The following is a 26,998-nucleotide window of genomic DNA, read 5'->3' on the forward strand; positions in this document are numbered from 1 at the left end:
CCTTCCTTCCTTCCTTCCTTCCTTCCTTCCTTCCTTCCCTCCTTCCTTTTGTCTCCCTGAGAGACTTTTTACAATAGGTAACAAAGGAACATCTGTTTCAGTCTGCTGCCTCAAGCCCAGTAGACCAAGGGGGGAAGCTTTCATGATCTTGTGGCTTCCTCTGAGGAACAGCTGTTCATTGTGACAGTTTAACTTACCCCTTTTCTATCATCTTCAACCAAATACAGCTGCCACTGATGGAATTGCTAAGACCCTGTGCTAGGTGCTCTTCATGTGTCATCCCACTTAGTCTTCACAACATTTTTATGAGATACAGAATGTTACCTGGAGGGAACTACAGGCCAGAGAAAGAAAATCCATGCCTTGGCAGACGCACTTCAGAATTGGCAGGGGCAGGATTAAATGGAGGCCTGACTGCCTGACTCCAAAGCCTGTACTTTTTTTTTTTTTTTTACCATTTCCAAGTACATTGCTCTCAGAGAGTTTGTAAGAACAATCAAAATGTAATTTTTAAGGTTGTTTTTTATAACTTACTAGAGGGAATCAGCACAAGGCTCACCTTATTTCCTCACCCCTTGATAGAATAACTTTCTATTTACATTGATGAGCTCACGATAGAAAAATGTTTGCAGGTCTGGTTCTATTTCAAAGCATAAAATGTTCACTTTTAAAATTATAGGCCTATTAATGCAAAGCCTTGTGGCTGGGATGAGGGTTAAGGTGAGCGGTACAGAGTCAGCACCTCTCTGTAATAGATTTTTATTTCCCATAGGACTTATGTGAGGCATAAAGTTCAAATTGGAGGTACTAGGTGGAAATGTTTGGCCTCACACTATAGGCTGAGCAAATTGGTGACCCACCAGGAATCAAACTTCACCAAATGAAATTCGTGCCTTCAGTGGTGTAGTGTTACATAGAAATCATCGTTTTCCACTGTGGTCTGGTTTTAGACTCATTGTTATATGCCATTACCAATGCACCTGTTATTAAAAGAGATAACATGCTTCTCCAGGATGAATTGAGCTCATTATGGAATTTTGATTGGATCTTACAAAGACCCTCTTGTCCCCCTTTATATATATATTTTTAACATCTTTATTGGAGTATAATTACTTTCAATGGTGTTAGTTTCTGCTTTATAACACTATATCCCCATATCTCCTCCCTCTTGCGTCTCCCTCCCACCCTCCCTATCCCACCCCGCTAGGTGGTCACAGAGCACCGAGCTGGTCTCCCTGTGTTATGTGGCTGCTTCCCACTAGCTACCTATTTTACATTTGGTAGTATATATATGTCCATGCCACTCTCTCACTTCGTCCCAGCTTACCCTTTCCACTCCCCATGCCCTCAAATCCATTCACTACGTCTGTGTCTTTATTCCTGTCCTGACCCTAGGTTCTTCAGAACCATTTTTTTTTTTTTTTTTAGATTCCATATATATGTGTTAGCATACGATATTTGTTTTTCTTTTTCTGACTTACTTCCCTTTATCTTATCCAACAGCTGTAGCAGGCTCATGTTTGTCATTTGAGTTTAAAACTAATTTTTGTGTCTCTCGTTGGTCACTGTGGCTTTGAAGCATATGTATGTCCTGGTCCCACCTCCCACTCATCTTTATATTACATAGTCTGCTCAAACTGCTTTTACTCACTTGGGCCCAAATTACATGGTTTCTTCTTCAACACACTCACGTCTTATCCTGATGATGCTTCTTTTTTATCATTGGAAGGTCTTTTGCTATTTTCTTTCTTTACCCAGAATTATTAGCACAGTACAACAACACTCTTAACTCCTTGAGCAAATTTCACCTGACACCTCATTTATTTTACTTAACATCTCATCTTAGAGAAATACTTCCGAATGCTTAGGATTCCTTTGTTATTTGTCTTCTTATAAGTAACATGTTTGAAAACAAATTTTCTAATAAGTTTTACTTATTAAGAATATGTCATTTTTCTGTTTTAATTAGACATATGTAACTATGTAGACCCTTTGAGTTTACAATATTATATATTCGTGTATAGAATTGATGTGATTACACTTAAAGAAGTCAAACTTTTTTGTTCACGTAGCTTTTATCCTGAGCACATAAACATTCTCTGTTGGGATGTTGAAGTACTAGAAAAGTCACTAGACATCCTTCTTTATTAATAGGTTCAAAGACCCTGCATATCTGGACACCCCACTTTAGCGTTAGGATTTTGAGGATAGCAGAAAGCAATCCCTGCCTTAAAAGGGATTACTGTTGCATACACAAAAGGTGGAGGTGCCTTGTATTTTTTTTTTTTTTTTTGCACTGGGTTTAGATATATGTGCTGAAATTTGCAGTTATTAAAGTCTATAAAGTCCAGTTTGTTTCTCCCTAAATTTTGTTTTCCACATATATACCTCCCATCTGAATTGTGTGATGACAGTCAAAGAAAAATAATTTCCTCTGATTTCTTCACATTTTAAATGATTGCTGAATTCTGCCTATGATAAGCCTCACACTTTGTTTGTTTTAAATAGTGATGTTTTTCCTGTCCACGTCACTACTGGGGAGACAGCAGTGGCTGGGAGTGCAGGCTTTGGCATCCGAGTGCCTTGGGTGTTATGACTTAGGCAGATTACTTAACCTCCTGAGTCTCAGCTCCCCATTAATAACAGCATGTGTTTCTTAAGGATGTTACAGTTTGAAGATCAAATAACATAATGTTCATATACCCTCAAAATAAGTGATCTCTCTACATAGAATAGAATTAATTTTTACCTTTCCCATTTCATTTTAATAAGATCTATAGTTTAAGGATTTTATCTCTTTTTAATTTTATGCTTCCATATAAAATACTCTGAAATAAATGGCTATCTATTTTCCATCAATAGCTTTGTCTTTAGATTATGTCTACAGTTTTGTTAAAGTTATGTTTCATCTAGTTAAAGATTTATCATTCATGCTGTTTGCAGACTTTAAGTTGATTTTTGGTTCACACAATTGAAAGATACCGTGTAGTAAACAAATATAAAATCAGTTATAACTCATTTTGTCTTGCTGCATGTGTTGATCAAATACAATTTATCCTTCTAGTGAATACTCAGACTAAAGTAGTGATTTGCCAAACAAAAATGAAATCATCCAATGAGAGGGTATTTTTAGTGTAAATTTTTTTCATATAGAGTACAGCTAGAACAAAACTCATTTTGCCGAATCATTTAAATTACCCCAGTTTGATGCTTCTCAACTCTAAATGTCATTTCTGATGATTACTATATAGACCAACTGGGTGACCAGCAGGAACTCCAAGGCATTAAGCATTTTCTGTATGCTCCTTAAATCTTGTAGATGGACTCATTATACACTGTCAGAGAAAAGAAAATCATGTAAAAGTCCTGTGATTGGATGTTGAGCCAGCTTATGTAATTATAATAGGAAGTATCTTCTATCCTTGCTGATTTGGGTGAGGTTACGACTTGAAAATTATCTTCACTGGCACCATTGTTATTCTGAGATCGTACTTAGAGGTATAAAGCTTAGAGGTATAAAGCTCCAAACCTAGAACAAAATAAATATTCTAACTATAGAATCTTCTTTTCTTCTTACCTGTTAGCATCTGTTTATTTAAAGAACTAGATCAATTCCAGGTGCTGAATATTTGGGTTTGCAGCCTTGAAAATGAATTCTGTTTGGTTCTTCTAATCTTTGTTCTTTAGGCTTTTCACAATAAAAACACACCTAGATTACTTGGCTTAATTTTTCTCTTTACTGATAAGATTTATTCTTAGTATGCATTGCTTAGTGGGATAATAAATGCATTTGACTGACAGATTTCTATATGACTAAATGACTGGTGATTTGTATATCCCTTTTACATTTTAAGTATTTTGTATATGGAAATAATATAGCAAAAAGTAAAGACTGAATTATTTTAATACTGTAATAAGAACAACAATTGATAATGGAGAAAAAAGAAATCAACTACATAACTGATACAGCATAATAAGTATATTAACCCATGTAATTGGAAAGATAGCACTAAACGAGGATACCACAAATGAAAATGAATAAAACGGCATATTCTTTGTACATCAGATATACTGGTCTTCCATGTCCTGAACAGGAGAGGACAGGGGCTTCCCTGGTGGCGCAGTGGTTGAGAGTCTGCCTGCCGATGCAGGGGACACGGGTTTGTGCCCCGGTCCGGGAAGATCCCACATGCCGCAGAGCGGCTGGGCCCGTGAGCCATGGCCGCTGAGCCTGCGTGTCTGGAGCCTGTGCTCCGCAACGGAAGAGGCCACAACAGTGAGAGGCCCGTGTACCGAAAAAAAAAAAAAAAGAGAGAGAGAAGGACAGAAAAAACACTATTGGCTTAAGGCTACTTTTTATGTTATGTTTAAATATTACCATGTTTATATGGAATATTGTTGGGCTTTGGTTGGATGTTTTCCTTGAGGAGCTGATTAGCAATAGCTCAAAAAAAAAAAAAAAAAACCATGCTGTCCTATCAACAGGCCTATCTTTAAGCACCATTCTTCATGGCTGCTGTCTTGTGCCTAATCGTGCCTTTATTTAGCCTCATGATTGGCAGATAAAAAGAAAAAGAATATTTTTATAGTATATCACTTCAGAACACAAGAGAAGAGAACATATTTAATGGAAAAATCAAGTTCTACTTTGGGAAAACCTTAATTGTGAACATTTCATACTTTATTTATTAAAGACATTGTTTAATAGTTTGAAAAATCTCATTTGCTTGAAAATTTTGCAAAGTACTTGGACGAATTACAAACAAACTCATGGCATAATTATGAAGGGCCAGTAATGTTAAGTCCCTGATGGGCTAATAAGTAATTTGGTGTTTCATCTGAGGCTGACTTTACAATAAAGAGCAACTTGAAGCTAAAACTGTTTAATCATCAGCACCTGCACATCCTTTGGGACATTCTCAAAGGATAGTTTTCCATTTTCATAAGTTTCTCGGGTCGTAGAAAGTTCAACTAAAAACACTTTGTCTTGAATGTTAAGGTGATGAAGTGTTGGTGCCGGTGTATAGTATATCATGCTTTCCTGTTCTCACTGATAGCATTTTTAATTGGATTTGGTAATACCAGAGAAAATAATTTGATTAATTTTAACTGTCATTCTAGATTCCTTTCTAAAGCATCTACCTTATAATTATTGCAAATAAAGGTTTCTAAGAATAAACGTATTTTCCATGAAGTAGTTATAATCTATTTAGTTAAAAAAGTAATTTTGATGGAAAACTGATAAGTAGATCACATACCTTTTACATTCTTAGAGACTTATGACTGGTATTAATTATCTAAATGTTTTTTCTTTCATGTTGTGTATATACAGGAGTACAGGAATGCGTTTTTAAAGTAGTCATCAGGAATTTCTGGGAAGCAGTCATTCCATATGGCTGAGTGTTGCCTCTTAAGGTTAGGTAAAGTCCTAACAAGCATTTAGTGGGAATGTGCTGGACTCTTATGTGGTTGTTTACTTTGAGAGAATTAGCCTATGTCTTCATAGTCCTAACATCCATCTCTTTGGAAGGCATGCAGATTTAAATTCAGTTTGTCTAATCTCATTTTAGGGACTTGAGACAAAATTGAATACTTAGGCAAGAAGAAAAGATTTTTGAGTTTAGTAAAAACTGTACTAAGAGATCCCTGGCTGACATAGGTTAAATATCCATTAATGGTGAAAGAAATATAACTCTGAACAAGAAGATACTTATAAACTTAATATTTTTTTCATTTAATAAAATTGCCAAAATTTTCTGTTACAAAAATATATAAGACATTATCATATGTTGAAAAATGTTGAGTTGGACAGATTAAACTATTTAAATAGGCTAAGAATCAAATGGAGAAATGCAATCAAAAAGTGAGGATCGGGCTTCCCTGGTGGCACAGTGGTTGAGAATCTGCCTGTTAATGCAGAGGACACGGGTTCGAGCCCTGGTCTGGGAGGATCCCACATGCCGCGGAGCAACTAGGCCCGTGAGCCACAACTACTGACCCTGCGCGTCTGGAGCCTGTGCTCTGCAACAAGAGAGGCCGCGATAGTGAGAGGCCCGCGCACCGCGATGAAGAGTGGCCCCCACTTGCCACAGCTAGAGAAAGCCCTCGCACAGAAACGAAGGCCCAACACAGCAAAAATAAATAAACTAATAAACTCCTACCCCCACCATCTTCTTTAAAAAATAAAAAGTCAGGATCTGTGGAAGTCTGCTTGTGTCTTATACTCAAAATTTTACTTTACTACAATTTTATCTTATAACTTAAGGCTAATATATTTGTCAAGTAAAGGCGTAGTTGGAATATAGACTATTTCTTAGGCTTTTTTGGGAGGGGGTAATATGCACATTGATTTTTTAAAATTTTACTTTTGGGGAAAATAAAACGACTGTTGTATAATTGGGCAATATTTTAAGTTTATCAGAAAAGTCAAATTTCAAGTGAGGAATTTATCGAGGGGAAGAACACAGGAAACTAAACTCTTTTCCAGAAAAAAATCTCTTAAAGTTTACCAGAGTATTAAAAACAATGTGTGTGTGTGTATGCCAGGCACTTCTGTAAGCCATTTACATGTATTAGGTCGTTTAATTCTTAAAATATCCCTATAAGCTGTGTATGTGTACATTTATACATAATTCATATATATATATATGTTAAATTTTTAGCAGTAAATAGCTAGACTTCAGGTCAAGAGTACACCTAGCTTCCATGTTTAGTTCATCTCTTTATCTTCCCTGCCAAGTAATCTAGCTGTATTGGATGCATGCTTTGGTACTTCCTATCAACTCCATGTACAATCATATTCCAACGTCTCTGGATGGAAGGAATTTATATTCTCATAAGATCTGTGAAAATTGGCATCCCCCCTTTTTCTTGATAGAAACATATAAATGATGTAAGCTAGAAATGGCTCTTCATTGATTTGTTACTGGATAAATAATTGTGTGTTTGAGGTATTTGGTTAATGACATAGTAATAATGAAAATAATTTTATAAGTTTGTAATAATATAATATTACTACTAATAATATTAATAATTGCTAACATTTATATAGGTCCTACTATGTGCCAGGCACTTCTGTAAGCCATTTTCATGCATTAATTTATTTAATTCTTAAAATATCCTCATAAAGGAAGTATTATTTTACCCAGTTTACTGAAGAGAAAACTGAGATACAAGTCACACAGCTATTTAGTGTCAGGTGGAGATTCAAACAAAGGCAATATGACTTCAGATTTCCTCCTTCTAACCAGTATGCTCTTTCTAATATACAGTAATAAGCTCAGATAGATTTTTAAAAATAATTTCTGAAAGCAGTGAAAGGTCATATTTACTGTATTTTTTAAGACATTCTTTTCATTCAGCAAACTGTTTTGAGTGCCTGCCTAGGACTGACTTTATATGGCTGTGCAATGTTAAATTGTTTACCTTTAGATTCTAAAACATACATGTATAATGTACCCAGGGAGAAATATACAGTGTATAAGAACTGCCACATTATACAAAAGTATTTAAAGATTTATTTTTCATTTTATTTATTTATTTTTAAATTTATTTATTTTTGGTTGCGTTGGGTCTTTCATTGCTGCACGCAGGCTTTCTCTAGTTGCTGTGAACCGGGGCTATTCTTCGTTGCAGTGTGCGGACTTCTCATTGAGGTGGCCTCTCTCGTTGCGGAGCCAGGGCTCCAGGCACGTGAGCCTCAGTAGTTTGGGCATGCCGGCTCAGTAATTGAGGCGCATGGGCTTAATTGCTCCACAGCGGGTGAGATCTTCCCGGACCAGGGATCGAACCCGTGTCACCAGCATTGGCAAGCGGATTCTTAACCACTGCACCACCAGGGAAGTCCCTACAAAAGTATTTAAGAAATAAAGATTATGTGTTGGTCAACCTTCTATAAGAACAAACTTTTGAGGACTTTGCTTTTCACAATATGTTAATAGGAATTCCTTTTTTTTTTAACATCTTTATTGGAGTATAATTGCTTTACATTGTTGTGTTAGTTGCTGCTTTATGATAAAGTGAATCATCTATACATATACATATATCCCCATATCACCTCCCTTTTGCATCTCCCTCCCACCCTCCCCATCCCACCACTCTAGGTGGTCACACAGCACCAAGCTGACCTCCCTGTGCTATGTGGCTGCTTCCCACTAGCTATCTATTTTATGTTTGGTAGTATATGTAAGTCCATGCCACTCTCTCCCTTTGTCCCAGATTACCCTTCCCCCTCCCTGTGTCCTCAAGTCGATTCCCTACGTCTGCGTCTTTATTCCTGTCCTGCCCCTAGGTTCTTCATAACCATTTTTAAAAAACTTTTTAGATTCCATATATATGTGTTAGCATACAGTATTTGTTTTTCTCTTTCTGACTTACTTCACTCTGTATGACAGACTCTAGTTCCATCTACCTCACTACAAATAACTCAATTTCGTTTCTTTTTATGGCTGAGTAATATTCCATTGTATATATGTGCCACATCTTCTTTATCCATTCACCTGTTGATGGACACTTAGGTTGCTTCCATGTCCTAGCTATTGTAAATAGTACTGCAATGAACATTGTGGTACGTGACTCTTTTTGAATTATGGTTTTCTCAGGGTAGATGCCCAGTAGTGGGGTTGCTGGGTCAAATGGTAGTTCTATTTTTCATTTTTTAAGGAACCTCCATACTGTTCTCCATAGTGGCTGTATCAATTTACATTCCCACCAACAGTGCAAGAGGGTTCCCTTTTCTCCACACCTTCTCCAGCATTTATTGTTTGTAGATTTTTTGATGATGGTCATTCTGACCAGTGTGAGATGATACCTCATTGTAGTTTTGATTTGCATTTCTCTGATGATTGGCGATGTTGAGCATCCTTTCATGTGTTTGTTGGCAATCTGTATATATTCTTTAGAGAAATGTCTATTTAGGTCTTCTGCCCATTTTTGGATTGGGTTGTTTTATCGATATTGAGTTGCATGAGCTGCTTGTATATTTTGGAGATTAATCCTTTGTTAGTTGCTTCATTTGCAAATATTTCCTCCCATTCTGAGGGTTGTCTTTTCACCTTGCTCATTGTTTCCTTTACTGTGCAAGAGCTTTTAAGTTTCATTAGGTCCCATTTGTTTATTTTTGTTTTTATTTACATTTCTCTAGGAGGTGGGTCACAAAGGATCTTGCTGTGATTTATGTCATAGAGTGTTCTGCCTGTGTTTTCCTCTAAAAAAATGTGTCTGGCCTTACATTTAGGTCTTTAATCCATTTACAGTTTACTTTTGTGTATGGTGTCAAGGAGTGTTCTAATTTCATTCTTTTACATGTAGCTGTCCAGTTTTCCCAGCACCACGTATTGAAGAGGCTGTCTTTTCTCCATTGTATATTCTTGCCTCCTTTTTCAAAGATAAGGTGACCATATGTGTGTGGGTTTATCTCTGGGCTTTCTATCCTGTCCCATTGATCTGTTAATATGGATTCTTAAATATCCATCCCACTGCAATACAACAAAGCATTTTAAAACATGGCTGTTTTGTGTGAAAGCAAGGGAGATCTCTGAGGGTAAAAAGGGTTAAAGAGAAAAGGACAAAGCTGAAACTTACATGTTGAACATAACATAGGTACACAAGGGGGAAAGCCAAGCTTGCCCTGGGATGCCAAGATTAAGACCAGGGCTAAATGCAGGTTAGGTACACTGCATAAGATTTATATGCCAAGCCTAGGACAAAGGAAATTAAACTTATACAGGTTACAAATGATACCTGATTATTTACAGAAGCAAATTAAAAACTCTGTGCAAGAGGCAATTACAATTTTGATCCTCTAGATTCTTGCAAATTAAGTTTAATCAAATAAGAGCACTTAATCGCAATCAACAAACACACAAAGAAACAAGGCGTTGTATGGTGAAATGATCGTGATAGAACAGAACAATAGATATAAACCCCCAAGACTCTAGATATTGAATAACAATTTTTGATGTTGAAGTAAATAACAGATGAGATTAAAGAGAGAGAAAGAAACAGGAAATTACCAAAAATGACGAAGTAGGTTTGAAAAAGAATTAAGATAGAATTTAAGGAAATGGAAGCATGATGGTTGAACATAAACATGTACTAAACAGCAGACTACATTCAGCTGAAGAAAGAAATGGTGAATTAGACAATAGATCTAAAGAAATTGTCCAGTGCAATCCAGGGAGACAATAAGATAAGAAGTGTAAAAGACATGTTAAGAAACTGGAGGACAGGGTGAGAAGGGCTACCCCTTGTACCATGAGAGTCTCAGAAAGATAGACTCGAAGGAATGAATGAAAGACAATATTCAGAATGACGGCTGTGAGTTTTCCAGATCAAGAATCCATAGAATAGGAAGTACAGCCTATACCAAGCCAGATGAATAAAATGAAATTCACTTAACAAATATTGTAGTGAAACTGTAGAACACTACAAGACAAAATCTTAAAAGCAGCCAAAGAGAAAGATACAATCACTAATGCAACGACAGTTAGATACAGATGACTTCTCATTAGCAAAAATGGAAAATAGAAGAAAGTGAGATATTTTCAAGTGTTGAAAAAAAATTACTGTTCTCTTAATTTGGGGTATTCAGCATAAGCTCTTTATAGAACAAGGGCAAAATTAAACTAATTTCATGTAAACAGATAATAAAGGTGTTTTCTGTGAATATCCCTTTGTTAAAAGACCTTCTAAAGCAGAGATTGGCAGACTTTTCAATGGGCCAGATATTAAATATATGCAGCCTCTGTTGCAACTACTTAGCTCTGCTATAGCCATGCAAAATCAGCCACGGTCAGTAGGTAAATGAATGGGTGCAGCTATGTTCCAGTAAAACTCCATGTACAAAAATAGGTGGCCGAACAAGTATTGTAGTTTACTCACTCCTGCTCTGAAGGATGCATTTAAAGAAGCAGAATTTTTACTTAAAGAAAAAGTTGAGAGACAAGAAGGCATACCTACCATGAAACTAAATGTATAGAAATGAAGTATACAATAAAACAATGTGTAGCTTGTTTTGCAGAGAAGGGAAGACAGAGCTTAACTATTGGACAAATTGTTAAGTAAATTGAATGATATGTTTAGAGTTCAGGTATTTTATATTCTCTGTATTGTTCAAAGGGGAGAAAGGGAGGTCAAGATATCAATTAACTTTAAACATCATTAATTTGTGTGATAAAATTACAAGTATAGTCAATAAAAAATAGTATAAGTTCCAAACTATAGAGTGAGAAATGGACTAAGAAAGACATATGAAGTAAAACAAACAGACAAAAACTACATGTAAAAGGATAGATTAAACAGAATAGAAGAAATAATGTAAGTTGTGGACACAAATATTTTATAAATTATAATAACATTTTAAAAGACCATAAGATTGGACAAAAAACAAAATATAGTCTTATGCTGTTTATAAGAAACTAACCAATAACCCAAGGATATGGAAAAGTTTGAAGTAACAAAACAGTTAATGAAATACCAGGCAAATATTAATTAAAAGAAAAAGGGAAACTATGTTAATAACAGATAAAATAGACTTAAGGGAATATTATTTCATGATAAAAAGCTTAATTCACCAGAAAGATATGATTCAAAAATTTGCATGTGCATTATAACATGGCATCAAAATAAACATGTAAATTATAGTAAACTATAGGAATAAGTTGACAGCATTATATTGGAAAACTTCAACAAAGTTCTCTAACTTATTCATGTGTCAAGCATAAAAATATTGCCAAAGATATGGGAGCTTTAAACAATTCAATTAATTGATTTGATTTGATACATGTGTATAGAACCCAACCCAGCAATTAAAGAACACATATTCTTCTCAATCACAGGTAGACCTTTTGTCAAGTTAATCACATACTAGAGATTGTGAAACAAATCTTGATAAATTTGTAAGTTTCAGGTTTATTCATTGACCACAATAACATGAAGTTAGAAATAAAATTTTAAAAGGGTGACCTTTTAAAACCTTTTTAAAAAATTCTAAAAACATACTAAATAATTCATGTATCAAGGAAGAAATCATAGAAACAAACAGACCTGAAAGTACTGAAAATACATCAGAATTTGTGGGCCAAAATAATAGTCGTGTAAAGAAATTTATACCCTAAGTCTTTATATTAAAAAATCAGAAAGACAGGGTTTCCCTGGTGGCACAGTGGTTGAGAGTCCGCCTGCCGATGCAGGGGACACGGGTTCGTGCCCCGGTCCAGGAAGATCCCACATGCCGCAGAGCGGCTGGACCCGTAAGCCACGGCCGCTGAGCCTGCGTGTCCAAAGCCTGTGCTTCGCAACGGGAGAGGCCACAACAGTGAGAGGCCCATGTACCGCCAAAAAAAAAAAAAAATCAGAAAGACAAAGTTAATAAGGTAAGCATCTGGACTTCAGAAATTTAAAAACAATTATACAATCCAGAAAAAATGGAAGGAAATGAAGGGGAAAAAATGACTTTAGAGAATTTTTAAGAACCAAAATGTGCTTATTTCAATAAGACAAGTTAATTAGATAAATTTCTGAAGAGATTAATCAAGAAAAAAGAGAAACAATATTGAGAATGTAAGGAATATAACTATAGATATAGAAGATACTAATAAAAAGAACATATTGTAAAAATTTGTAGGCCAGAATTGGAAAGGTCGATGAAATGGATAAGTTCCTAGGAAAAAAATTACATATTGAAACTGACTTTAAAAGAAATAGAAAGCTTGAATAGGTCTATGACTAATTTTTAATTTAATGACTTAAAATCTTCCAACAAATTAAATACTTGGCCCAGAAAGTTTTACAAATGAGTTTTCCCAAATTTTAATTAAACGATTATTCCAAACTAATAGAGTGTAAAAAAAATTATGACCAAATGTTCAAAAAGGTAAATTCTTCATGTCCAAGTTGAGCTTATCTCAGAAATGGAAGTGTGGTTTAGTATTAGAATATCCATGTCACTACATTAAGAGTTTCAATAGATTGAGAAAACATTTGATAAAATTCAACCATTGTTCATCTTTTAAAGCAAGAACAATAAACTGGTTGAACCCTCTATCCCTAAATATGAAATGTAGGACAAAGGGAACCTTCTTTACCTAATAATGGAAATTTAACTTTTAGCTACTACAGTACAATAAGACAAGAATGAAAAGTATAAAAACTGAAAAGGAAGAAACTAATCGTCCATTATGTATTTCTTATTTTTAATAATTTTCCTGTAGGTTCCTTTTTGCATTATTCATAGGAATAATTCGTAGGAATAATGCAAAAATGAACCTATAGGAAAATTATTAAAAATAAGAAATTTTATCAATGGAATGTATAGAATCAAATACATTTTTACACATTAGTTACAAAATATTGAAAAATCATAATTTTAAAAAAAATACATCATTTATAAGAAATAGGAAGAGAAGATACAGACAATAAATCTAACAAAATATGTCCAAGACCTGAATGGGGTAAATTCTAAGTTTTTTTCAATAGACTTTTAAAAGATGAAACTTAATGGAGAGCCACATCATGTTCATAAATAGAAAGATTCAATATTGATATAAAGATATCAATTCTCAATCTACAGAATCAGCAATTCTGTTCAAAATCCTAATAAGCTTCTTCAAAACTCTTAATAAGTCTATTCTGAAATATAGATGACAAAGCAAAGGCCCAAGAATAGTGCAGTCATTTCTAAAGAAGAAAAGGAAGAAGAAGAAGAATATATAAGCTATCATAATTAAGACAGAGTGTTATTGGTGCAAACATGGATACATTGATCAAATGTATTAAAACAGCCCCAAAACATCAACATGTATATGGACACTTGAAATCCAGAAGAGATGGCTTTGTAGATCAGTGGGGGAAAGGATAGGCTACTTGTGAAATTGTTATGGGTCAACTCATTTTGCATATGAAAAAATTAAATTGGATTCCCAGCTCATTTTATTCACAACTGTATTCACAAATGTTGATCCCAGTTAAATAAAGTAGGTACTGAAATGTGAGCATCATTTAAAATTTTAAGAAGAAAATATGGAGGAATATTGTTGTCTTTGATGTAGGGAAGGATTTCTTAAATAATATATTAAAGGTATCAACAATAAGGGAAAAGAGATTTTTGACTACTACATAAATTTGAGAACTTCTGTTTACTGCAAGACAACATACATAAAGTACAATGACATTTACAATCCAGGACATATTTATAAAGCTAACAAAAGATTAGTATCCAAAATATTTAAAGAACTACAGTCATTAAGAAAATGATAACCAAATGGAACAGTGGATAAGAGATAGGAATAGGCATTTCATAGAATAGGAAATACAAATATTTTATAAACATGTGAGAAAATACTTAAATTAATAACATAGATATACAAGTTAAAAGCATGATGTGATACTATTATATACCTTCCATATAGGTAAAAACTGATGATAACAGTCTTGGTGAGTATGTAGGCTATGATTATGTACTGACGGTGGGGGTGTACTTTGGCTCAAGCACTTTGAAAACACTTTCACATCACCTAGTGAGACTGAAGACAACCCTATCCTTTCATTCATCAGTTGTGCTCCTATCCTAGAAAGCAGTGGCTTTCAAAGTATTTGACCCTAACCCACATTGTAAAATAATATTTTATAATGGGACCCAGAACTCTTATATTTATATATTTTTTTGAACAGAAACAAGCAATACTTATCCTCACTGCTTATGTTATGTTCTAAAATGTTCTGTTCTCTTTCACTTAAAGAGTATCTTTCAACAATTTCTAAACAGATCTAAGAGCCAATGAGACCTGCCATTAAGAAAAACTCTTACCATATACACAAGGAAACATACAAAAATGTTTGTAACTGCATGGTTCATCATAGCCCCAAATTGGAAACAACCCAAATCCCACTGATAGGAGAATAAATAATAAAACACAAGTTATACATAAAAATATGGATGAATCTTAGAAATGTAGAGTGAAAAAAGCAAGTCATAGAAGTTTATAATAAGGGATAATGCAAATATAAAAAACTCAAAGATAACATTTATGATAATAGCCACGATTTCTGGAGGATTATACTCTAAATTTTAGACTTCTAAATTTTACATACATACACATACACACATTCATTTAAATTTACTGACTTTGGTTTATTTTGCTTTCTCTGAGAGAAAATGTGTTGTATAATGCTATAATGTGTATTTAAACTAGTTGTGGGAAAGTTCTTGTTATTACATTTAGTTATGTAGAAAACAAACTATAGGAGGAAAACAATTGTGAACTGATGTATTTTATTTTCTTCCAAAATACACAGACATGAACACATACAGACACATGTGTATTTGTTAACATATATCTATATATTTTTGTATGTACATTTATTAATATACCTCTGTATTTTTTAGAGATAGTTTAGAATTTTCTATTACCATAAAAAGCACGTGAGCCTTAGGAACCCAGGTAAATTATTGGTTATACCTTTGAAGTGAACAGTCAAAATGTGACTGACGTTTTAAAATCCTCTAGACTGGTAAGCCCATAGATCTTTCAGACAAGAGCATGTACCAGGGTGTGTCTGGAAGTTCTGCAAGCACTCAAAGAATTTCTTTTGGCTTTACATAGATGAAAGTACTTAGTGGCAGGGCAATTTATTTACCAACTGACTATATGGAAAACCAGGTCAAGAATAAGTTGATTAAAAAAGAAATTGTTGTCTTATAGATAACTATGTATATGGTTCACCCATAACTTTCCTTTCTGGCTTCAAATTTTAGAATTGAAGTAACTAAGAGGCAATTATATCTAGAATAATGCGGTTTTCTAAACTTTTCTGTTTTAGGCTGCTTTTACTTCTCAAAATTTAGAATAAAAGAAAACTCCAAATTACTAATTGAACTGAGATAGTATTTTCAGACTAACTGCCTATTTCTGTGCTGTCGGTATTTTTCCAGCTAAAATTCTTCTAATAGTTATAATGTTAGAATAAGATATGTTTTCAATGAGATAGGCTTTTAAATGAAACTCTATAGTGCATTTTCCATAAAACAGAATAGCTTTAAGAACTACTTCAGACCTTATTTCTAAAGGGAAACATTATTTTTCTAGATCCTAAGAAGTAAATTTGACTTTTTATTGCCCAATGGAATATTAAAAGGGTGTGGCAATTATATCTGGTAATAGGTGATCTATTCAATGTTCTCATTGAAATGCATCCAGTCATTAAAGTAGAAAATTCACATCTGGAAATTGTATGCTTTAATAAGTTTGAAAAATAAGCTACATGATATATTTTTTATCTATTACCCGTTCCTCTTACTCATTTCCCTCAAACAAGAAATAAGCTTTGATTCCCAAATATTTGCCTAACCTTTGTCCTCCACAATCCACCTTTCCTTTCCCATCTCCCTTATACATACATACACAGGTGCACATGCACACACACATACAGATATACACACTTGTCTGTGAAACCACATGTCTTTTTTTTTTAATAGATCTTTATTGGAATATAATTGCTTCACAATACTGTGTTAGTTTCTGTTGCACAACAAAACTAATCAGCCATATGCATATACATGTCCCCATATCCCCTCCCTCTTAAGCCTCCCTCCGCTCCTCCCTCTCTCACCCTCTAGGTCATCACAAAGCACCGAGCTGAGCCTATCTCCCTGTGCTATGCTGCTGCTTTCCACCAGCCAACTGTTTTCCATTCGGTAGTGTATATATGTCTATGCTACTCTCACTTCGCTCCAGCTTCACCCTCCCACCCCATGTCCTCAAGTCCTTTTTCTATGTTTACCTCTTTATTGCTGCCTTACTATTAGGTTCATCAATACCATGTTTTATTGTTTGTTTGTTTTTTAGATTCCATATACATGTGTTAGCCTACAGTATTTGTTTTTCTCTCTCTGACTTACTTCACTCTGTATGGCAGACTCTAGGTCCATCCACCTCACTACAAATAACTCAATTTCATTTCTTTTTATGGCTGAGTAATATTCCCTTGTATATATATATATGCCACATCTTCTTTATCCATTCATCTGTCGATGGACACTTAGGTTGCTTCCATGTCCTGGCTATTGTAAATAGTGATTCAATGAACATTGTGGTACATGTCTCTTTTTGAATTATGGTTTTCTCAGGATATGTGCCCAGTACTGGGATTGCTGGGTCATATGGTAGTTCTATTTTTAGTTTTTTAAGGAACCTCCATAATGTTTTCCATAGTGGTTGTATCAATTTACATTCCCACCAACAGTGCAAGAGGGTTCCCTTTTCACCACACCCTTTCCAGCATTTATTGTTTCTAGATTTTTTGATAATGGCAGTTCTGACCTGCATAGGTTGATACCTCATTGTAGTTTTGATTTGCATTTCTCTAATAATTAGTGATGTTGAACATCTTTTCATGTGCCTCTTGGCCAACTGTATGTCTTTGTTGGTGAAATGTCTATTTAGGTCTTCTGCCCATTTTTTAACTGGATTGTTTGTTTTTTTGATATTGAGCTCCATGAGCTATTTGTATATTTTGGAGTTTAATCATTTGTCTCTTATTTCATTTGCAAATATTTTCTCCCATTCTGAGGGTTGTCTTTTTGTCTTGTTTTTGGTTTCCTTTGCTGTGCAAACGCTTTTAAGTTTAATTAAGTCCCATATGTTTATTTTTCTTTTTATTTCCATTACTCTAGGAGGTGGGTCAAAAAAGATCTTGCTGTGGTTTATGTCAAAGAGTGTTTTTCCTCTAAGAGTTTTATAGTGTCTGGTCTTACATTTAAGTCTTTAATCCATTTGGAGTTTATTTTTGTGTATGGTGTTATGTAGTGCTATAATTTCATTCTTTTACGTGTAGCTGTCCAGTTTTCCCAGCACCACTTATTGAAGAGGCTGTCTTTTCTCCATTGTATTTTCTTGCCTCCTTTGTCATAGATTAGGTGCCCATATGTGCGTGGGTTTATCTCTGGGCCTTCTATGCTGTACCATTGATTTATATGTCTGTTTTTGTAGCAGTACCATTCTGTATTACTGTAGCTTTGTGGTATAGTTTGAAGTTGGGGAGCTTGATTCCTCCAGCTCCATTTTTCTTTCTCAAGATTGCTTTGGCTATTAGGGGTCTTTTGTGTTTCCACATGAACTGTAAAATTTTTTGTTCTAATTTTGTGAAGAATGCCATTAGTAGTTTGATAGGAATTGCATTGAATCTGTAGATTGCTTTGGGTAGTATAGTCATTTTCACAATACTGATTCTTCCAGTCCAAGAACATGGTATATTTCTCCATCTGTTTATGTCATCTTTGATTTCTTTCATCAGTGTTTTATAGTTTTCTGAGTACAAGTCTTTCGCCTCCTTAGGCAGGTTTATTCCTAGATATTGTATTCTTTTTGTTGTAATGGTAAATGGGAGTGTTTCCTTAATTTCACTTTCTGATTTTTCGTTGTTGGTGTATAGAAATGCCAGAGATTTTGTGCATTAATTTAGTATCCTGCAACCTTACCAAATTCATTGATTAGTTCTAGTAGTTTTCTGGTGTCATCTTTAGGATTTTCTATGTATAATATCATGTCATCGGCAAACAGTGATAGTCTTACTTCTTCTTTCCCAATTTGTCTTCCTTTTATTTATTTTTCTTCTCTGATTGCCATGGCTCGGACTTCCAAAACGATGTTGAATAATAGTGGTGAGAGTGGACATCCTTGTCTTCTTCCTGATCTTAGAGGAAATGCTTTCAGTTTTTCACCATTGAGTATGATGCTTGTTTGTCATATATGACCTTTATTATATTGAGATAGGTTCCCTCTATGCCCACTTTCTGGAGAGTTTTTATCATAAATGGGTGTTGAATTTTGTCAAAAGCTTTTTCTGCATCTATTGAGATGATCATACGGTTTTTATTCCTTAATTTGTTAATGTGGTATATCACTTTGATTGATTTGCATATATTGAAGAATCCTTGCATCCCTGGGATAAATCCCACTTGATCATGATGTATGATCCTTTTAATGTGCTTTTTGCTAGTATTTTGTTCAGAATTTTTGCATCTATGTTCATCAGTGATATTGTTCTATAATTTTCTTTTTTTGTGATTTCTTTTTCTGGTTTTGGTATCAGAGTGATGGTGGCTTTGTAGAATGGATTTGGGAGTGTTTCTCCATCTGCAGTTTTTCGGAAGAGTTTGAGAAGGATCGGTGTTAGGTCTTCTCTAAAAGTTTGATAGAATTTGCCTGTGAAGCCATCTGGTCCTGGACTTTTGTTTGTTGGAAGATTTTTAATTATGGTTTCAATTTCATTACTTGTGATAGGTCTGCTTATATTTTTTAATTCTTCCTGCTTCAGTCTTAGGAAATTATACCTTTCTAAGAATTTGTCCATTTATTCGTGGTTGTCCATTTTATAGGTTGCCTTCACTTTTCCTAACTTATGTTGACTTTTTAGCAGCTGTCGTCTTATAGCTGGTGCTTAACGTATGCTGCATCAATATGAAGCCACATGGTGGAAAAAATATAAACTGTAGATAGCTTTCAAGTCTTGCTTCTGCCTCTTACTTTCAGTGTAGTGAACAAGCACACAATCATTCTGAGTCAGAATGGAGGATGCAGATTCCATTTTGAGGAAAGGAGGGATTGCATATTAAAATATGTATTATTGCAGCTGGTATTTCGTAGCTTAGCAATAATATTTAGTGTTACTATATGTCACGAACTGTGAAGAATCTGAGAATTTATCAAAGTTTCATGATTTCCATAGTTTCGTAGATGTTGGTAAAGACAAAAGACCATGGGGTCAGAAACAAAGAATGGTTTATTACAGCACTGGTCATAGCTAGAGTAAATATTTTCATAGATTACTGATCTCAGGTTCCCACAGGGCAATGTGAAGAGGGCTGGGTTTAATACCTACACACATAGTGCTTTGTATTACTGGAAGGAAATCCTGAATTTAGGGAACCCAATCGTTTTTCAGAATTAGTAAGACTATTTGACCTTTGCTCCAGTTTATCATACTGGACAGTAAACAAATCCATTTGCTTAAGAGGTAGACACTACCTCTACCAAGAGTGTTCACTATATAAATATCTTTGAAAAAATAGTGTGGAACAAAGGTGCTTCATTAGTACTTGTATCTTAGAGTACTTAGTTTCGCACTCTCTTACTTGAAAGTCTTTAGTTGTTTCCTACTTCCTTGAAAGAAACTCTAACCCCCTATCTTGTTCTAGAAGATCCTAAATGATCAGGCCCCAGCATATCTTCTGACCTTATCTAACACCACCATACTGGCCTCTTTCTTTTCTCTCCAACCCACCAACAGCCTTTGCATTTGTTTTTTCCCAGATCATTATCTGGGTAGGTCCTTGACTTTGAGCTTGAATCAAATCAGAAAGGGAGGCCTTATCTGACCACCTACTGTAAGTTAACTGTCCAGGCATTCTATCACATCATTCTTTTAATTTTTTTTGTAGTACTATATTTATTAAAGATTTAAATTGTTTATCATCTGTCTTTGCTTCCTGTCCCACCCTATCACACAGAATGTAAACTTGTTTTAGAACTATATCTCTATTTCCCAAGTCTTTAGGTTAGTACCATTTACTATTCAGTCTCTCAGTGAATGTTCATTGCATGGATGGATGAATGGATGAGTTTAATATTCCCTTTATTCTGTGCTTTTTATTCCTCCTTTTTTCTTTGCAATTTTCCTTTTATTGTTTTGATCAATAATACTTTATTTTGTTTTTTATTTTATTTCTAAAGAAAAACTTGCATTATCCCTAGGGTAAAGAAAAAAGAATATTATAGTAAAGAAGAAATTAAAGCCTTCCCCCAAAATAACATGCCACCTACTTGCTAAAGTTTAATTATATACTTTTCTACTTAATTCTATTAGTGATAAACTAGCAATTAGATAACCTGTTTGGATTCATTGGTCCTGAGAATATGGTCTCCACAGGAGAGTGTAATATTATGCCATGCTGTTTGTTGGCACTTTGAAAAATCTGTGATTACCTGCTAATTCCCACAAATGCCACATGAGTGGCATTTCTTGATTTGCATAAAAATTTAAAAAATAAGAAAGTAACTAATCACATATCTATTGAGATCTTCTTATGGTTCACATGTCATTATTGGTTTTGATGAACAGTCAGAGGGCCTGACTTTGAAATGCTAAATATTTCTTTAGTCATCCTTATGACACTTCTCTCTGTATGAAAGAAATTGTTATATAATGGTTTGTAATATAAGGTAGCCATTACAAAATTTCAGCTCTTTTCTATCATTTCTTCCGTGATTATTTTTCTCGTACTCAATAGTTTAATTAGCAGAGGAGGTACGGGAGACTAATACATATTCTAGACACTCTTTTGGAAGTATGTATAGGAAAACAGTTTTGATTTGTAAATTAAATGCTCTTTTATCTTTAGTTTCTGTCTTCCTTCTCTTAGTTGATTTCACTAACATGCAGGTGTTTTAAACATAACAGTTGTATTTTTACATACATAACACATTTAACAAAGGTTCATGTGCTAATATTTTAAAAGATTGTGTTACTAATATAAGAAGTAGCCATTACTTAAAGGACATTTAATCACAATTCTACAGATTAATAATTTTCCATTTTCTTTGTGGAATCCCTGTGGTTAATATTGATCATTTTCCAAAATTTGTTTGTAATAGCAAGCAATGAAGGACAATTTCAAAAAAAGAGAAGCAGAGGAAAAAGAAAAACGTGCCAGGATAGCCAAAGAATTGGCAGAGAAGGAAAGACTTGAACGCCAACGAAAGAAAAAGCGCCTATTAGAAATGAAGACTGGTGAGTACTATCAAATTTGCTATTTATACTGTGTACACCAAGATTAATATGGGTTACTTTATCAGCAGTTTAATATACTTCTGTGAAAAAGGAAGACAAGATCGCTTATTTGAATAGCTAAACAGTAGAGCAATTCTTTCTTTTATGGGCTTTCCCCACTTTAGTTTACTAACAAGTAGTGTTTTAATTCTGATATTGGTCATAGGTGATTTTGGTCCTCTGGTGTACTGTTGTAGTTCCATTATATTAGCAGTTCTTTGGCAACTACTTAAATAACCAGTTCTTTGGCTACTACTTAAATAACCAATCTGCAAGAATTTATGTCAGTGAATAAATTAACTATAGGAAACTGTGGGAAATTCTCTGGGACAAGTAACCTGTTTTCTTTAACAAAATACTCTTAAGGAAGGGGAAAATATGATGGAGGGGAAACTTACTGATTAAAAGAGACTTAAAGAGACATATAGACTAATTGTAATAAATGAAACTTATATATATTCTGATCCAAACAAATGTAGAAAAAAGTAGTCTGAAAAATTTCAATACTTTATTTTTTCTTGTAGACGTGACAACATTGTTGTGAATATGTTTTAAAGTCTCTTTTAGCGACTCGTACTGAAAGTTTATAGATGAAAAGATATTATATCTGGGATTTCAGTCAAAATAGCCTAGCATGACTGGAAAGTAGGCAGGTGTATAGATGACACAAGATTGGCTGTAAATATTACGTGGTAAAGTTGGGTGATGGGTACTTAGAGGGTTGGATGTGTTCACTATACCCTTTTCTCTACCTTTGTATTTTGAAATTTTCTGTTTTTTTTTTAAATTATTTTGTTTATTTATTTTTGGCTGCGTTGGGTCTTTGTTGCTGCGCACAGGCTTTCTCTAGTTGCTGCGAGTGGGGGCTATTCTTCGTTGCAGTGCGGTGGCTTCTCTTGTTGTGGAGCACGGGCTCTAGGCACGCGGGCTTCAGTAGTTGTGGTACAGGAGCTCAGTAGTTGTGGCTCACGGGCTCTAGAGTGCAGGCTGAGTAGTTGTGGCTCACTGACTTAGTTGCTGTGTGGCATGTGGGATCTTCCTGGACCAGGGATTGAACCTGTGTCCCCTGCATTGGCAGGTGGATTCTTATCCACTGCGCCACCAGGGCAGTCCCTGAAATTTTCTTTATTAAAACGTTCTTGGGGGCTTCTCTGGTGGTGCAGTGGTTGGGAGTCCTACTGCTGATGCAGGGCACACGGGTTCGTGCCCCAGTCTGGGAGGATCCCACATGCCGCGGAGCGGCTGGACCCGTGAGCCATGGCCGCTGAGCCTGTGCGTCCGAAGCCTGTGCTCCGCAACGGGAGAGGCCACAACAGTGAGAGGCCCGCATACAGCAAAAAAAAAAAAAAAGTTCTTGGAAAAAATTTAAAAGAAAACGTAGAAAAACTACTGTTTTACAGAGACGTATATGTATATTTTCTAAAGCTAAAAGTTACCACTAAGTTAGAAGCCAAAGAATTAAGTAAATTGTAGTTATATTTTTACCCTTTCAAAATTCTGTCTCTTCCACCTCCAAGCCACTAAGAATTGCAGAAAACTTTAATTAAAATCCATCAACTTCACTGCTCAATTACCATAGTTTACAACTCAGGGCTGCAAATTCACCTAAGGTTTCCCTGGGGTAAACCGAGATGCCTTTTTTGCCTTCTTTACTTTCACTTTTACAGGCATATTTTATCTTTAATAAAGCAAGCTGAGTATCTTAATGTATTGTACATGTTTCTTCTAGGGGAAAAAATTATCCAAGCACAATTTCTTGTTCACAGGAGTACATTTGAAATTCAGGAAGTGTTCTCAGAGGTATCTTAAAGTGTTAACAAAATGGAGATCAGGAAAACTTAGCACTGATTTTTAAAAGAAACTTCTGGACACCTTTTTAAAATAATGTATTACTGCCTAATTTACCAGACATTCTGATATTTGAACATTAGCTCATTTTGTGTTGGTTAACAAGTCATCTAGATGAGTTACTTGATGGCAGACTGGCTGTGTACTGTTTGTGGGTTTTACCTACGGGTCTGTCACACAGAGCCTCTTTAGCAATCAATCTGGAAAGTTGAAACCTGACAGGAAGCAAAAATTTTAATGAAACCTCCCATCCAATGTAATCTTAATAATGTTTTCATTTAAATTTCTATTTCTCCTGAAGGAAGTTTTCATTTTTAAAAATAATTAAGTTTATTTTATTTTCCAATTTGAAAATAATATTTTCATGTTATAGAAAATCACCTAAAAAGTATTGGATCAAAGACCATTATCCATAATCCAAAGAATCACTGTTAATATTTTGACACATTTTTCCTTCAGTTTTAAAAGCTTGTACCTTTTAACAACGTGAGTTTAGTGTCTCACATTACCTTGCTGAACTTCCTGAATGTTTCATGTTTTACATAACTTGTGATTTTTAATTTGTAATTTGTAATATCTATGTCGTTGCCTCCATTGGATATACCATGTTGCATTAGTCAATGTGAGGTCATAGAACAATAGTTTTTTCCAACTTTTCAGTGTGATATTTATTTATTTATAACTAATTGAAAATATTTGTAATTGTTAGAATATGGAATAGAAAAGGGTAAATATTTTTAAGACTTTTGGTGCATGTTACCAAATTGATTTCCAGAAGTATTATTCTAATTTCACCAACTTTTAACATTTAGTTAGTTTATGAATGTGTCTTAGTTGAGTATTCTCATTTTTTAAGGTTTTTGTTCATTTAATAGATTAAAAAGTTGTATTTTATTATCTTCAGTTGCATTTCTTTGAATATTACTGAATCTGGACATTTTTTCAGTGTTTATGGTGCATTTGTATATCCTCCTTGGTGACTTGTGTTGTCTTAGTCTTTTTCCTAATTGATTTATGTATTAGTTTATTATGCATCAATATTTACCTTTTAAATAGATTTTCTCAATTTGGCTTTTTATTTTTATATCTTGACATGTGTTTCTTTTTATGTAATGTTTTATTATAATCGTTGTTTTTGTGATTTTTTTCTATCATCTTTAGGTTTAGAAAATCATCCCTTCAGCAATTTCATATTCTGCTTCAATCTTTTTTTTAGTTTAAGTTATTCATAATACTATTCTGCTCCATTTATTTGTAATTCTTTCTTAATCATTCATATATTTGATGTATAATTTTTTAATTTACCAGTGTCTGTTTCTGAATTCTATCAAAACTGTTCTAAAATTTGACGATCAATTATGGCTAATAGCTGGTTTATTTTGTTTTCAGATAGGTAATTTTATGTTGAGGTTGTTACTTTTCTATTCTTAATTATTAAAATAAATTTGAATATTTTTGATTTTTCAAATAAATTTAAGGAAAGTTTTCTATTACATCTTTTGTAAATTGGAGCTCATCTTATTCGACCTATTGGATTATTTTATGAGATTTTTCTATACTATCTCTTCCCAAACATGGTCTGGAAATTATCGTAGATGGGTTTCAAATAAATGTAAAGCTCTCATTTGATGGGAGCTCCCAAAGCCTTTATATGCAGAGGTCCATATGTACCATACATTTTGACATTTTCCGGGAGAGTATTCTTCAAAGGATAGTCTGGCTAACATTGATTTATATAAACAATATTAAATAAATACTTTAATACTATATATTATGTGAATATTTTAATAGATTTAATCAATCATTTGATAAAAGATCATACAGCATTTGATACAATAGAAAGCTATGATGCAGTTCTTTTGAAAATTTTGGAGATCAACTTTGAATTATTTTCCTGTACTGTAGAATTTTAAAGAATTTAGGGCTATATCCCAAATTTCGTAGCACCTAAATATATAATTTTCTCACTGAAGTAAAAGACCTCTTCTAAAATCCCAGTAAATGATGATTATTCTGAACGGTCTTTAATTTTCCTTTAACCATAACATGATTATTAGCATAGAAAAACAAAATATTCAGTCTCAGTATTAATGTAGTGGTTATAGCCAAATAAGTCATATAAGAATCAAATATATTATTACTATTTGTTGATACCTTTTTTCATATTTAAAAATAGTACTGTTTTAAAAATAGTACAAATATGAAGTCACCTTTTTCTTTCCATATTAGATGTAGAACATGCTTTTCGTCAATACATTGTATTATTATGAAAAATATAATTGCTGCGGTCTTCCATTATTATTTTATTGGTATAGAAAAAATTAATAGCTAGGCCACTTTTGTTTCTTTTATTCATCAACAGTTTTTTTTTCCTATGTGCTGTGATTGCAGTGATAAATAAGGATAAATAAGGTTTCTGCTGTGATGAAGTTTATAATTATAATGAGTGAATCAGATAACCACATATGTAAGATAATTTCAGATTATAAAAAGTTATGAGAAGTAAAGTAAGACAGGATAATTAGATGAAAATAGAGACTGGCTGTGTTGGTGTGTGCTGGAGATGAAATTTGGTCTTCAGAACTAAAGAGAATATTAATGTATATCAAACTTATTCATTTAAAATATTGGTTTTAAAACTCCTTATAAACTGATAGGATAACCAGTCTCCTGTATATTTACTATGCTATATATGCTAATAGTAGGAATTTTTTAAACATCTTATTGTGAGGATCAGCTAAAACTTTATATTATTTTTCTTTCTGGGTGTTATATTTTCATACAGAATATGGTATTGCTCTAATCTTTGTAGAAGTTGTTGCCCTGGCTTTCCTTTTTTCAAAAGAATGTAGAAGGGCAAATTGTTCAATTTATAGTAGTGTTTTGCCACCTCTCTGGACCAGGAACTTCTTGTTTTTTCTTATTTCTGTATGTAGAACACATACCCCTGAATGATAGAGAAGGAGAAAAATCTTCACATAACCCTACCCTAAACCCACAGGAAGCTTCCTTCCGTATATTTTCATGACTTTAGTATTTTCACCATGCAAATAAGAACTGTGTTTTTTCACAGATGTACAAACTCTTGTACCATCACCCGAGGCAGTAGAGTAAATTCAATCCCGGCTTTTCTTATCCATCATAAATCACTACTTGCCCTTGGCAAGACAGCAAGCAACTATTTTCAAGTCTACTATTTATTATCACTATCATTTCAGAATTTTATTTTTGTTAGTAGAATGAAAATAAACATGGGATGGTGGGGCTGTTTCCCTAAGAAGAAAAATGAAGCATTAAAAATCCTTTTGAGCAGCAAAACTAAGAA

General features: G+C 34.0%; 1 protein-coding gene across 2 annotated transcripts in view; it reads left to right on the forward strand.

Annotated features, from left to right (window-relative positions):
- DIAPH3 (diaphanous related formin 3) overlaps window positions 1-26,998 on the forward strand; it is a 546,908-nt gene that overhangs the window by 357,230 nt on the left and 162,680 nt on the right. For both annotated transcript variants that reach the window (XM_027116137.1, XM_027116138.1), the window contains one exon: window positions 21,651-21,786. In XM_027116137.1, coding sequence (XP_026971938.1) covers window positions 21,651-21,786 — 136 coding nt within the window. The remainder of the gene's footprint in view (window positions 1-21,650; window positions 21,787-26,998) is intronic.

This window comes from Aethalodelphis obliquidens, unplaced genomic scaffold (genome assembly GCF_003676395.1).
Source record: "Aethalodelphis obliquidens isolate GAN/ISIS:26980383/991018 unplaced genomic scaffold, ASM367639v1 scaffold16, whole genome shotgun sequence".
Classification (NCBI taxonomy): Eukaryota; Metazoa; Chordata; class Mammalia; order Artiodactyla; family Delphinidae; genus Aethalodelphis; species Aethalodelphis obliquidens.